At 51.8% G+C, this 14,571-nt stretch overlaps 1 protein-coding gene across 1 annotated transcript in view; it reads left to right on the top strand.

Moving 5' to 3' along the window:
• Nucleotides 1-6,875, top strand: part of SH3BP4 (SH3 domain binding protein 4) — a 36,285-nt gene extending 29,410 nt beyond the window's left edge. The window contains exons 4-5 of the mRNA XM_063162722.1: nucleotides 4,423-4,611; nucleotides 6,272-6,875. Coding sequence (XP_063018792.1) covers nucleotides 4,423-4,611; nucleotides 6,272-6,496 — 414 coding nt within the window. The 3' untranslated portion in view covers nucleotides 6,497-6,875. The remainder of the gene's footprint in view (nucleotides 1-4,422; nucleotides 4,612-6,271) is intronic.
• The last annotated feature ends 7,696 nt before the right edge of the window (nucleotides 6,876-14,571 follow it).

Genomic DNA, 14,571 nt, shown 5'->3' with positions numbered 1-14,571 from the left:
AAATTAGATTGGGCCTGTTGAAAGAAGAAAATAATGATGTTTCAGGGGATGGCAATGGAGCAGTAATGGATTTTATTGTGTTCAAATCTGATTTTATTTGTAACAAATGGACTGGCTTTCTGGCAAGGGGAGCCAGCTGCACTAAGCTCCAGCGTGGCCATTTCAGCTGAAGGAAAGTTGGTTTGTCTCCCCTCAGAAGGGCTGGGAAGGGAGAAGCAGAAGCAGGATTATCAGTGTTGAGTACACAAAGCACCAGTGGCAGAGTCGTGCACCAGCAGCCAAGCAAGGAAAAGCCTGGTCATGATGACTGGTTAATCAGTAATCTGCCTTTAATTACTACTCCTCTAATCAGGCACCAGCACTGGAGTGTGAAGGTAACTGGGGGGGATGTGGTTGCTCAGCAGAGAGGGAAAGCTCTCCCTCCCTGCCTCCTCTCTGCCCCTCGGAAGCAGGCAGCACATGGATGGCTTGGTTAAAAAAGCTGGGCATGGATTCAAGAAGATTTCATTGCCCCTGGTGCCTGGCCCGTGGGGTTAGACCTGCCCTGAGACGCAGCTTTTGTGCCTCCCTGCTTGTCAGAGAGACTCTCATTTATCATCCCTCCAACAGACTCTGCTGTTGGGAAAAACACGGCTCTGCTGGGAACGGCCCCTGGCACGGCAGCGGGGAGCTGTGGGGAGGAAACTCTGAGCTTGTTCTTCTCCAGGCAGCTTGTAAAGGTCACACAGGAGATGAGCTTGGGATGTTTTTTTTTTTTTCCCCTCCCGTTGTTTTGTTTGCTCTGACTCGCGGTATCCAGGTATCCATGTGCTGCTGCCTGGCTCCTGCCAAGAGTTTCTGCTTGTCCCTGGTGTGTTCCTAAAAGCTGTGGAGCTGTCCTAGAGTCCTGCAGGTCAGGGTGTCCAAAGCTTTGGGTTGGAAAGGACCTTAAAGCCCATTCCTTTCCACCCCCTGCCATGGGCAGGAACACCTCCCATTATCCCAGGCTGCTCCAAGCCCTGTTCAGCCTGGCCTGGGACACTTCCAGGGATGTGAAGCCACATCTCTGAGCAACCAGGGGGGCCTCACCACCCTCAGCATGCTGAGATCCAGCTGGGCATCACTCCCCGTGGGAGGCAGTGCAAGACTTTATGAGGTAAACGAAAAAAAAAAAAAAATCAGTATTTGAGGCTGAGAGTGTGTATTTTAAACATGCAAGATGACTTTGGAGGTGGTGACAGCCAAAACAGTGAGCGAGGGAGATGTTTGATGCCCAAACAAGGGTTATTTTGGGGAACACTTGTACAGAGACAACTTCTTTGGGTCCAAACCTGACCTGTATCCTGGAGAGGATGGTGAGCCAGGAGCCTGAGCAGGAGCATCCTCTCGCCCCGTGGCTCTCATGGTCTGCTTGGGGACACAGGGCCTTTATCCCCCAGGTTTGAGGAAGTCCCAGGGGGGAGCTGTTTTCCTCCACAATGCTGCTTTCCTTCATTAGGAAATGGGATTCTGCATTTCAAAGCTGGGATGTAAATTCAGCCTCCCCTGGATGCCTTTCAAGTTGAGGTGTTTCTGCTTTGAACTGGGATTTGAATATCAAACACCCTCTTTGCTCTTTGCTGGGCTGGCCCAGCCGGTTCCCAGCTGCTCCCAGGGGAATAAACAATAAACAATAAATATTTCCAAGGGCTCTGGCAAAGCACAGCCCAGGTCACACCTGGGTGATGAGGGATGGAGACACGGTGAGTGGACCCAGCTATCCTGGGAGGCTTGTCCAGGGCAAGGGAGGAGGATGGAAGCAATTGTGGCATAATCCCACTGGAGGATTAGGTCTGCTGAGCTAATCCTGGTGTCTCGCCGTGTTTCCAGTAATATTCCCCCTCTGGCTGCCTTGCATCCCATCCCCTGGTGTCCTGTCACCTGTCCCCATGGGGCTGGAGCTGCCAGGGCACGGCAGGTGGTGCTGTGGCCATCAGAAGGTTTCAGAGTTAGGCAGACCCACCCGTTTCTCCCAGAGTTGTTGTTTTGATTGATTTTGAGTGATTTTGCAGCTCTTTGATGGGGTGCCCTCCTGGGTGTTTTCCCTGCTGCTGCTTTGTTGTTCACCTGGAGCAGGAGAATCCATCTCCTGCAGCTCCATCCTTCTGAGCCCAGCTCCAGGCACTGCCTCTGACCTCGGGCAGGAGGTGGGAGCAGCTCCTTCATCCTGCTCCCCCAAAGGCCAGGCTGTGCAGGGATTGGCATCCAGCTGCCTGGAAAGGCAGGGCTGGGGATGTTTAGCCTGCTCCCTTCCTTGGGATCCTGCAGAGAGGGAGCTGGATCCAGAGAGGGGAGCTGGATCCAGAGAAGGGAGCTGGATCCAGAGAGGGAGCAGGATCCAGAGAGTGGAAGATCCAGAGGGGAGCTGGATCCAGAGAAGGTGGAGGATTCAGAGAGGGGAGCTGAATCCAGGGAGGGGAGCTGGATCCAGAGAGGTGCAGGATCCAGAGAGGGTGGAGGACCCAGGGAGGGTGTAGGATCCAGAGGGGAGAAGGATCCAGAGTAGATGGAAGATCCAGAGGGCAGTTGGATCCAGAGAAGGTGGAGGATCCAGAGGGGACCCGGATCCAGAGGGGGTGGAGGATCCAGTGGGGAGCACGATCCACAGAGAGTGGAGGATCCAGAGAGGGAGCAGGCTGCAGAGGGGAGCTGGATCCAGAGTAGATGGAAGATCCAGAGGGCAGCTGGATCCAGAGAGGGATTTGGATCCAGGGAGGGTGGAGGATCCAGAGGGGAGCTGGATCCAGAGAGGGTGGAGGATCCCAAGGGGAGTTGGATCCAGAGAGGGTGGAGGATCCAGAGGGGATCAGGATCCAGAGGGGAGATGGATCCAGAGGGGCTGCAGGATCCAGAGAGGGAGCTGGGTGTAGAGAGGGAGCTGGTGGGAAGCTGGATCCAGAGGGGGCCCAGGATCCAGAGGGGAGCTGGATCCAGAGAGGGAGCTGGATCCAGAGAGGGAGCAGGATCCAGAGGAGATGCTGGATCCAGAGAAGGTGTTGGATCCAGAGGGGAGCTGATCCCTGGGCTGTAGGAGAGGAGGTGGTTCGGTTCTGGCGCAGGTGTGTGAGATCTAAACACTCCTGAACGTCTTTTTGCCATGCCAAATATGCTCCTTTGGCTGGATTTTCCCTGCTCGTTGGACAAGGGGGTTTATGGCCTCCCTGGCTCCCACAGGAAGCTGGTGTCAGCACTTTGGAGGAGCAGGCACGTGCTGGGCTGCAGCTGTGATTAGAGCCCAGCTCAGCTCTGAGCTGGGAGCAGATAAGGGGAAAAAATCAGCGTGCATTTGCTTTGCAAATCGCTGGAGTGGTTTCAGATGTTCCCATCTTCCCTCCCCCAACTGTCCCTGTGCAGTCTCCAGTGGGAGGATTTAACCCTTCTTTGCCCCAGAGCCAAACCTGGATTTTCCCAGACCCCTGTGTTGGGAGGGGGTGTCAGGACCCAGAGGGACAGAAAGGTCACTTTGGGAATCACCTTATCCAGATGATTTCCACAAGAACCATCCCCGTGCTGCTGTGAAGGAGTGGGTGGGGTCTGTTTGCTTAATTTCCATTTTTAATAACACCAAAGCCCCCCCCTTGAGGTTCAGGGTGGGATTTGCCCAGGGTCTGGGGTTGCTGCTGCTGGGACTGTTGTGGTCCAGAATCTGTGGGAGCGCAGGGGAGTGGGATGATGATCCTGGCAGTCAGATCCCATCCTCTGAGAGTGAACACTGCCATTAAACCCTTCCTTTTCCAGGGCTGCACTGGAGCTTCTCCCCTACTGCAGCTTCATCCCACTCTGAAGGGATTTTAATGGGATTTGACATTTCAAGACAGGAGCTAACCCCACTCCATCCTTTTTTTGCATGACTAAATCATTCCTACCTAGAAAACCCAGACTGATGCATTTGCTCTTTCCACTTCAAAACCATTTGTGGAAAACCTCAGCTTTTAGGACAATAAATGATGCAGGAAGAGGAGGAGGAGAAGAGGAAGAGCATCCCAAGCCGAGCAATGGTCCTGCAGTGTCAGAGTCCTTACCTGGGTCTCAGTCACCGAGTGCCCCCCAGGTCCCATCCCAGAATGTCCTGGCTGTGCCTTGCCCACTGCTCTGAAGGATCCTGCAGCTCTGGGGTGGAGTCTGGATTAGTTCCCTTGATTAAAAGCATCTGTTGTCCTCAGCCCCTGGGATGCTTTAAACTGCTTAAGGTGAGGCCTGGACATCTCAGGAGGGGCTGCCTGGAGAACCGGGCTGCAAACCTCATCCAGAGGGGTACAGCACTTTGTTCAATTAATGGGATTATTCTCTTGCCAAGCCTGCTGGCCTCATTTCCCCAGCTGTCACTACAAAGGAGGCAGAAGGATTTTTGGGATACTCCAGGGGGGAGCTAACCCGGCCTTTGCTTTTCCCCGTGTCCTGCAGGCCCTGCTGAAGATGGACTGCCAGGGGCTGGTGGTGAGGCTGATCCAGGACTTTGTGCTGCTGACCACGGCCGTGGAGGTGGCCCAGCGCTGGCGGGAGCTGGCCGAGAAGCTGGCCAAGGTGTCCAAGCAGCAGATGGACGCCTACGAGGCCCCGCACCGTGACAAGAGCGGCTCGGTGGACAGCGAGGTGAGGGCAGGCGTGCCCGGATCTCCACAGATCCTGGAATTCTCTGGGCTGGAAAAGATCTTCAAAGTGTTGGAGTCCAGCCTTTGAGCCTGACCCACCAGGTTAATGGTTGGGCCCAATGGTCTTAAAGGGCCTTAATGGTGTTAAAGCGCCTACAAGGCCCCGCACCGCGACAAGAGCAGCATGGTAGACAGTGAGGTGAGGGCAGGCACACCTGGCTCTGCACAGATCCTGGAATTCTTTCAGCTGGAAAACACCTTCAAGGTGTTGGAGTCCAGCCTTTGAGCCAGCACTGCCAGGCCCACCAGGTTAATGGGGGAGCCTTAATGGTGTTAAAGGGTCTACGAGGCCCCGCACTGCGACAAGAGTGTCTCGGTGGACAGCGAGGTGAGGGCCGGCCCACCTGGATCTGCACAGATCCTGGGATTCTCTGGGCTGGAAAACATCTTCAAGATATTGGAGTCCAGCCTTTGAGCCAGACCCACAGGTTAATGGTTGGGCCTAATGGTCTTAAAGGCCTTAATGGTCTTAAAGAGCTTACAAGGCCCCGCACCGCAATAAGAGCAGCACAGTGGGCAGTGAGGTGAGGGCAGACACGTCTGGTTCTCCACAAATCCTGGAACTGTCTTGGCTGGAAACACCTTCAAGGTGTTGGAGTCCAGCCTTTGAGCCAGCACTGCCAGGCCTACCAGGTTAATGGTTGGGCCCAATGGTGTTAAAGGGCCTTAATGGTGTTCAAGGGCCTACAAGGCCCCACAGCGTGACAAGAGCAGCGTGGTGGACAGCAAGGTAAGGGCAGGCACACCTGGCTCTCCACAGTTCCTGGAATTGGCTGGGCTGGAAAACACCTTCAAGGTGTTGGAATCCAACCTTTGAGCCAGGCCTGTGTTCACAGGGGTCTCAGGTTGAGGGAAGAGATGAGGATTTCACTCCATGTTTCAGAAGGCTTGATTTATTATTTTATGATATATATTACATTAAAACTATACTAAAAGAATAGAAGAAAGGATTTCATCAGAAGGCTAGCTATGAATAGAATAGCAAAGAATGATAACAAAGGTTTGTGTCTCAGACAGAGAGTCCGAGCCAGCTGACTGTGATTGGCCATTAATTAAAAACAACCAACATGGGCCAGCCACAGATGCACCTGTTGCATTCCACAGCAACAAGTAACCATTGTTTGCGTTTTGTTCCTGAGGCCTCCCAGCTTCTCAGGAGGAAAAATCCTAAGGAGAGGATTTTTCACAAAATGTCTGTGACACAGACCCACCAGGTTAATGGTTGGGCCCAATGGTCTTAAAGGGCCTTAATGGTGTTAAAGGGCCCACAGTGCTGGTGGACAGCAAGGTGAGGGCAGGCACACCTGGATCTCCACAGTTCCTGGAATTCTCTGGGCTGGAAAACACCCTTAAGGTGTTGGAGTCCAACCTTTGAGGCAGCACTGCCAGACTTACCAGGTTAATGGTTGGGCCCAAAGTCTTGAAGGCCTTTCCAACCCAAAGGATTCCATGTTTCTCTGGAGGTTCCTCCAGAGCACACTCCCCTCGGAGGAACACAGGGCTCTGACAGTGTTGGGGGGCTGTTTTCCTGGGAATGTGCCTGTTTTGGGATGCTGGCTGAGCTCTGATCCCCTCCCACCTGTGTCCCCCCCTCTCCCCAGGCCATGTGGAAGCCGGCCTACGACTTCCTGCTGACCTGGAGCAGCCAGATGGGGGACAGCTACAGGGACGTCATCCAGGAGCTGCACACGGGGCTGGACAAGATGAAGAACCCCATCACCAAGCGCTGGAAGCACCTCACGGGCACCCTGATCCTCGTCAACTCCTTGGACATGCTGAGGGCAGCGGCCTTCAGCCCCCAGGACCACGAGGATTTTGCCATCTAGCCCGTGGTTGTCCTCTTCTCCTTGGCTGGGAATTTTTTTCCCCTCTGTTTTTTTTTCCCCCCCTGCTCTCCAGACTTTGGCTTTAAGGAGAAGAAGTGGAGGTTTGGTTTGAAGAGGCCAAAGTTTGGCCTTCACACCCTTCCCTTGGGTTTGAAGAGGCCAAAGTCTGCAAGTTCTCCACCCGGACTGGAAATCAGCAGGAGATATCCCACCCTGATGGGAGCTCATCTGGAAGGGGATGGCTTTTCATCCAGTTAAACTATTTCTTACTGAAAAAATAAAAAAAAAAACTTTCAGGAGGGCGAAGGGGTGGGGAGGGATCCCAAAAGAAATCATGTTTTCTAGGCATTTACAAATAAAAGTTTAATTTTTTTAACGAGCAGTAGAAGTTGTGACCACTTTGGGGGAGGGGTGGGGGAAGCTGTGGCTGGTTTTAAGTTGCAGAAACTGCTTTGAAATGATGGGGTTTGAGACAAATATGAGTCCTGTAAATATATATTTTAAGAGGAAGCACGGTAAATGCCCTTTCCCCCCACTACAGGCAGGTTTTGGGTTACCAGCTGTGACTAAAGCACTACAGGAACTTGGGCTGTCCCTAAATTTGGGGTGTACTCAGCCCTTGCACCAAAACCAACTTTTATTTTATTTTATTTTATTTTATTTTATTTTATTTTATTTTATTTTATTTTATTTTATTTTATTTTATTTCATTTCATTTCATTTCATTTCATTTTATTTTATTTTATTCACAGGCCCTGGTTGATTTTTGGGTTATTTCCATGTCTCTGCAGATGTGGATTTTCTTGTTTGTGGCCAGGGAGTTGCCTGCTCCTGTTTTTTTAACCAGGAGGAGCTTCTTCCCACCTGGATGTGGTGCAGGACACCTCTGGAAGAAGCTGGACGTTTGGGGCTCTCCAGAGACCTCAGGAGATGGATCAGGAGGATGGTGAGAGGGAATCAAAGTCCCCAGGTGCCCCTGCTCGGGGGAAGAGGCCAGAAAGGGGGAGGAAATTGTTGCCATGCAGATAATCCCTCTACAGGCAAAGGGGGAAAAAAAGGAAAAAAAAAAAAGAGACAAGAGAAAGACTATTTCTCCTAATTTGAAATCTGAGCTCGCTGGGGATGTTCCAGGTGCTCTTTGCCATTGATTTCTAATTCCTCAAGGCTCCTCAAATCCAGTTTAACTTGTAAGTAACCTTTGCTATAAACCTGGTGCCAAAACCCTCAATATTTGTGTCACCCAGTGCCCGTATTATTTTTCTCCTCCTCCTTTTAAACCTGAGTTTTTTGAGTGACTTCCTTTCCTCCCTTTCCTCCTTCCCTCCCTCCGCTCCCCAGCTTTCAGGTATTTCACCTCCTGGGAGGGGAATATTTTTTGCACAGAAAGATTATTTTAAGTGCAAAGGCTCCTTTTGGTGGAAAGCTGCAGCCAGAGGACGTGTAGAGGTTCCTAAAGGATGGGTGTTTTTTTTTGTTTCTTTTCAGGTGAATTTAAAAATAAACAGTGGGGAAAAAAAAAAAAAGAGTAGGAAAGGCATCATCTGGTGGAGGGAATGGTGCCTTTTCCCAAAATCCCATCCCCAGAAGTGATCACTCTCTATGGACCCCACAACCTTAAATTTGTCCTTTAGGGGGCTTAAGGGTTTTCCTTTTAGGGGCTTTAGGGGGTTTCCTGTGCAGGTCCCCACAGCCCAGCCCCTTTCCCTGTCCCTGCTTTTCCATGCAGGAGCTAAAATCCCTGCTGCAGCGAGGGCCAGCTCCAGGTGCAGCCAGCAGGATGCCTTTCCCCTGGGCTTTTACCCAAATCTGGGTTTTTTACCCCAATCTGGGCTTTCCCCCCTGGCTCCGGAGCTCTGCAGGAGGCTGTGCTGGCAGAGTGGCAGTAGTTGGAGCCTCCCCTGATCCATGAATAATCCCATTTTTTTTTTTTCTCCTCACTACCCTGTGCCCTCCCCAGAGCCTTGGGAACATGGCCGGCACGTTTTGGGGGCTGTGGGATGAGGGTGAATTAATTTCTCCCCATTTTTGGTCTGAAATCCAGTCCTTCCTCCCATGCTGGGGCTGGGAGTGTGTCCCCCTTCTGAATTAAATCAAGGCCTTCTCCCAAAATTCTGTCTGGGATTTGCATTGCCACCCCTGTGCAGTAACTGTTCTTATCATTCATGGTCATTTTTTTAAAGAAAAAGGAGATTTTTTTTTTTTTTTTTGGGAAAACCCCATTCCAGTGGAAGCTGTTACTCTCCAGTGTGATGGTGTTCACAGGGGTTCATGGATCAGAAAAGAGGCAAGGATTTGACTCCATGTTTCAGAAGGCTTGATTTATTATTTTATGGTATATATTACATTAAAACTATGCTAAAAGAATTGAAGAAAGGATTTCATCAGAAGGCTGGCTAAGAATAGAAAAAGAAGGAATGATAACAAAGGTTTGTGGCTCGGACAGAGAGTCTGAGCCAGCTGACTGTGATTGGCCATTAATTACAAACATCCACATGAGACCAGTCACAGATGCACCTGTTCCATTCCACAGCAGCAGATAATCAATGTTTACATTTTGTTCCTGAGGCCTCCCAGCTTCTCAGGAGGAAAAATCCTAAGGAAAGGATTTTCCATAAAAGTTGTCTGCGGCACTCCAGGGCTCCCAGTTAGACGTCACCTGCTGTTGTCTCTCCACCCCAAAGCAGAGTGGGGTTAATTTAGTGGGGTTTGCACTGTGCCAGCACCCAGAGCCGGTGCTCCTGAATCCAATCTCCTCCCTCAGCCTTTCCACCCCACTGTCTCCAAGGGAAAAAGTGCCTGGAAGCCATCTCACCCCCAGCCTGCTGCTTGTGCTCAAGCTCTAGGTCGGGAACTTCCTGAAGTGGGACAAGGTGTGGTTGCAGGATTTCTTCTGGCACAGAGGAGTTTTCCTGGTTGCTTTCTGGCTGGAGAAAACACCCCTGTGTTTAGCCAAGGCTGTTGTGCTGCTCCCAGTCCCAGTGGAGGTCAGATCCCAAGGCAGGGAAGGGAAATATTCTGGTTTCTGCTGGGGCTCTCACCATGGATACCCTGCTCTGGGAAACAGGGACAGCAGCCAGGTGATTTGGGGAGCTCCCCCTTGGCTTCCCCCTGCTCCCTGGAATATTTCAGCTTCAGGGAAAGAAAGGGTTTGAGTTTTTATTCCTCAGTGCTTCAGCACAGGTCACCTTGCAAATGCATCCTCACAGCATTTTCTCCTCTGCTTCAGCCCTCACAAGTGAGGGATCACCTTCCATGGGCTCACCCAGCCCCAAAAGGCTGAGGGGAGGGAGAGGAAAATCACCCCCTGGCTATCAGTGTCTCCACACAAAGCTTGGTCTGCAGGGAAATCTGGAGCCTGATGAGACCCTGCAGCTCTCTGGGTGTTGGTTTCCACGCCCAGAAATCCCTGCTGAAAATCCCTGCAGGATTTGCTGCCTTCCCTTGAAGCCCCTCATGAACAGCCTCTTGTGGGTTACCAGGACACGCTGTGAGTGCTTAGAGGAGCAGGGCTGCTCCCAAATCTTCCTCAGGTTTTCCTTTTGCCACCAAATCCCTCCATTCCCAGGGCTGTCCCCTGCTTCCAGCCTCCTCTGGGGTGCCAGCTGGCGGCGTGATGCTTTTGTTCTGTGGAAAACCGTGCTGGAAGCACCTTCAGTGAGGATCACAGTGGAATCCTTGGAATTCTGCACCAGCCCTGGGATTTGCTGGTGTTCCAAGCAGCCCTGTTCCACCTTTGGGTTTTCTTGTTGGTAGGATCTTTAATTTCCTTGTTTGTTGGATCTTTCATTTCCTTTTTTGTTGGATCTTTAATTTCTTTTGCCTTAATAGCCCGGGGTGACTTAATCAGGCCTGAATTTTCACCAAAAGAGGGTTTGAATGGCTGGAAATTCAGGGAGATGATGGTGATCATCCCAGGAAATGCAGCTCCCATCCCATGCTCACAGCAGGACCCACTCAAGCCTCCTTTCAAAGCCTTTTTTTTTTTTTTTCTTTTCTTTTTTTTTTTTTTCTTTTTTGGCAACAGGCTTTGCCCAAAGCATCCCCTGGGGCTCCCCTCTTCGCAGCTCTGCAGGTTTAATCCATGGCTGGAATTCAGGGGCTTCTGAGCAACAAATGGCACCTTTGGGCTTTTAAAAAAACACTTTATTATAATGACGGGGGTGAAAGAAGGGATGTAAAGGTATGCTTTTCCCAAGGGGTGGCTGATTGCAGGATTTGGGGTGGGAGGATGATGTCCAAGGGAAGAGGGCTCTGGCTGGGGGAGGAATGTGTAAATTCCTACTGTTTAAACGCCTCACTTGGTGTTGGATGTTGGGATGTTGGGAGTGACGCTGGTTGTGGTTTGCCCTTGACTCCTCCAGCCCTGAGTCACCCTCCTGCTCTGCTGAGATCATCTCCGAGGGGTTGGCACCGACCCAGCAGCCCCTCCAGCAGCCCCTGGGGCATCCCTGCCCCGCCGAACATCCATTAAAGCTTCCACCTTTGTGGCATTGCCCGGCACAAACCGAGCCCCTGGGGCTCAACCACACAGGGATCTGCCCCAGTGGAGCCGGGATTTTGTCTCCCCTTCCCCTAAACTGACCCAGGCTGGTGGCATTCCTGGGAAGGGCTCTGCTCCTTTGCTTCAGGCTGGATTTTGGGGACAAGGCTCAACAGGGATTTGGGATTTGCTCCATGACTCCCTTTCATCACCCCGAGCAGTCAGATCTGGCACAGGAGACCTCTCACCCTTCCTGAAAAGAGAAGGGAATTGATGCTGCCTCCTGTGAGGAGGGAGAGTCTGTCCTGCCCTTTGTCTCAGAGATTTTGGCAACCCCTTTTCCCCAGGTTTCATCCCACTCACCTATAAATAACTCCTGAAAACACCTCTGCAGGTGATAATTAATCTGAGGGCTCTGTGGCTGCTCCAGCTGAGATTGCCTGGGCTTGCTCGTGCCAGCTCCAGTGCCAGGGATCCAAACTGCCCCGGGATGGGGCATCTGCAGCGCCAGGGATCCAAACTGCCCCGGGATGGGGCATCTGCAGTGCCCGGGATCCAAACTGCCCCGGGATGGGGCATCTGCAGTGCCCGGGATCCAAACTGCCCCGGGATGGGGCATCTGCAGTGCCAGGGATACAAACTGCCCCGGGATGGGGCATCTGCAGTGCCAAGGATGCAGACTGCCCTGGAATGGGACATCTGCAGTGCCAGGGATCCAGACTGCCCCGGGATGGGGCATCTGCAGTGCCAGGGATCCAGACTGCCCCGGGATGGGGCATCTGCAGTGCCAGGGATCCAGACTGCCCTGGAATGGGGCATCTGCAGTGCCAAACCATCTGGGATGCTGCAGGACAGCTCTGGGGGATGCTGCAGGGCCCAAAGCATCTTCTGGACCCCTTCCCATGGTTGTTCCCACTGCATTATCCCTGCACTGCTCCCCAGGCTGGACCATCTCAGCTGCAATCCCAAAGCCAGAGATTTTTGTGGATGCGCAGGGGTTTGGGGTGAGTTTGGGTGGTTTTGTTTAAATGAGGCTGGTTTCCCTCGTCCACACTCCTCAGGGAGGTGGGATGCACTCCTCATCTTCCCAAGTTGTGCTTCCATGGTTTCCCACTGTGGGAAATGAGCTCCCCATAGTGGGAAAACCTCCCCGAACTGGATTATTGCCTGGGCACCAGCAGCAGTGAGTATTTGCTTTTTACAAAGCCACCCAAAAGGCAGATTAGCAAATAAATGAATTAAATGGGTAATTGCAGGTCTGAGTGTGAGCGTCCAAGTGAGAGTGTCCAGGGCAAGGGGTAGAGGTAAGGAAGGGCCCCAGGTAAGGAAGAGGGAGTGTTTTTGTGTCTGGGAATAATATTTATTTATAAACATGTACATATTTATAAGGATATTTATTTATAAATATATAAATATTAATTAATATAAAATTTATTTTAGTATTTATAAATATATAAATATTTATTTATAGATTCCCCCCTCTAAGGCGCAATGGCTTTCAGCTGACAGAGAATAGGTTTAGACGGAATATTAGGAAGAAATTCTTCCCTCTGAGGGTGGTGAGGTTTCCCAGGGAAGCTGTGGCTGCCCTAGAGCCCTGGGAATGTCCAAGGCCAGGTTGGACAGAGCTTGGACACCCCTGTGGGCCAGGGGTCTCCATGGACCCCCACACTGGGGGGGTGGAGGAGCCCGAGATCCACCCAGAGCTCCCATGGCAGCAGTGGGAAAACCTCCCTGTTGGCCCTGGGGACTGGGCTGGGGCTGAGAAACCCTGCGGCTGCAGAAAAATGCCAGCAATTCCTGTCATTTCCCGTGGTCTGGCTGGTGGGAAGCAGGCAGGGATGGTGGCTGCATCCTCTCCCCCAGGGCCAGGGCTGCTGTGTCCCCCAGGACACCCCATCCCAAACCCAGAGAGCTTCAGGGCCATCATCTGAAGCTGGGCTGGGTCTGAGGAGCGCAGAAGAGCTGGGAAGCAGCACTGGCTCTTTCCCAGACTTACTGGGTGTTAAAATCCAGGGGAAAAAGGGAGAAACACTCAAAAGGTTCCTGGGTGGGAGCAGAAATCACCAGCTCTGGGTGGGGGAGCTGCTAAGGTGGGAGGTGTTTGTACCACCTTTCTCCAAGGGCAGGGAGGGCATTTTGGCTGCTGCCTTTTCCCTAAGGTTTGAAGGATTTGCTGGGAAAGCTCAGGCTGCAGTGCCTGGGGCTCTGAGGAGCTCGGGGAGTGGAGCAATGGCTGGTCCTGCCTCAGTTTCCCCTTTTGGGAAGGGCCCCACTGTCAGCTCTGGTGCTTCAGTCTGGGCTGTGGCTGTGGATTGTCGCAGACATCTTTTCACGAAAATCCTTTCCTTAGGATTTTTACTGCTGAGAAGCTGAGAGGCCTCAGGAGCAAAATGTAAACAGTGGTTATCTGCTGCTGTGGAATGCAACAGGTGCATCTGTGGCTGGCCCTTGTTTCTAATTAATGGCCAATCACAGTCAGCTGGCTTGGACAGAGAGTGTGAGCCACAAGCCTTTGTTATCATTCTTTCCTATTCTATTCTTAGCTGGCCTTCTGAGGAAATCCTTTCTTCTATTCTTTTAGTATAGTTTTAGTGTAATATATATAATAAAATAATAAATCAAGCCTTCTGAAACGTGGAGTGAAATCCTCGTCTCTTCCCTCAACCTGAGACCCCTGTGAGCACCACCACAGTGGATTCCTCCATCTCCCAGCAAGGGAAGCTGGGCTGGAGGCTCTGCCCTGGTTTTTGGCCCCAGTTGAGGGGCAATAAGAGGGGACATCATCCCTGATTAACCCTTCCTGGGAAGAGCCCGAGCTGCAGTGAGGATCCAGCTCCTTCCTCTGAGCCAGAGCCTCTTGTCCCAAGTACTTTGGCTCCTAATTGCCTCTGGGAATCCTCTCCTGGCTGGCAGCAGTGTCCATACTCCTGGAGCACCTGGCTGGGGGATGAACAAGTGCCCGTGGAGTTCCAGCCATGGAACTGGGCTGGCTGGCTGGGAATGGTGGCTTTGTCCCTGCTCCTGCCTCTGGGTGATCCCAGAGTGGCCTCTGCTGGGCACTGGGAGGCTTCTCCAGCCCTGGCCCTGCTCATTCCTTCTCCAAGGGAAAATCAAGAGTAAAAAATAAAGAAAATCAAAAATAAAGCAGTGAGGGTGAGGAGAGCCAAGGGAGGAAGAGGATACCTGGATTCTGCTGTTGTTTTTCTCTGGCTGTGTTAAAAGTATTTCTGAAATTAAATAAGTCATGGGATGGGCATTCTGAAACTTCCTTCCTTTCAGTTTTACTTCCCCTGCACAAGGGGGTTGGAGCTGCAATTGGGATATTTTTATTTTTTTTTTTTCTCAGTTGTGCTCCTCTGATCTGAAACCCAAGAGCTCTCCCCTTGTCCATGCAGAGAAAGTCACTGGGTTGATCCAGAGCCGGTTTGCAGCAGGGCACTCGGAGAACTCCCCTTCAAGGACATTCTGAAATGGGGAATTTTTTTTTTTTTTTTTTGGCATTGGACACTGCTGGGAGCCAGGGATGCTCAGAGAGCGCTGGAGCCACCGTGGCTGTGCTGTGACAGCCCTGAGAGGTCTGCAGGGTCTCCTC

This window comes from Melospiza melodia, chromosome 8, assembly GCF_035770615.1.
Source record: "Melospiza melodia melodia isolate bMelMel2 chromosome 8, bMelMel2.pri, whole genome shotgun sequence".
Lineage (NCBI taxonomy): Eukaryota > Metazoa > Chordata > Aves > Passeriformes > Passerellidae > Melospiza > Melospiza melodia.
The sequence above is the reverse complement of the archived record's forward strand: the minus strand, read 5'-3'. Positions and strand labels throughout refer to the sequence as shown.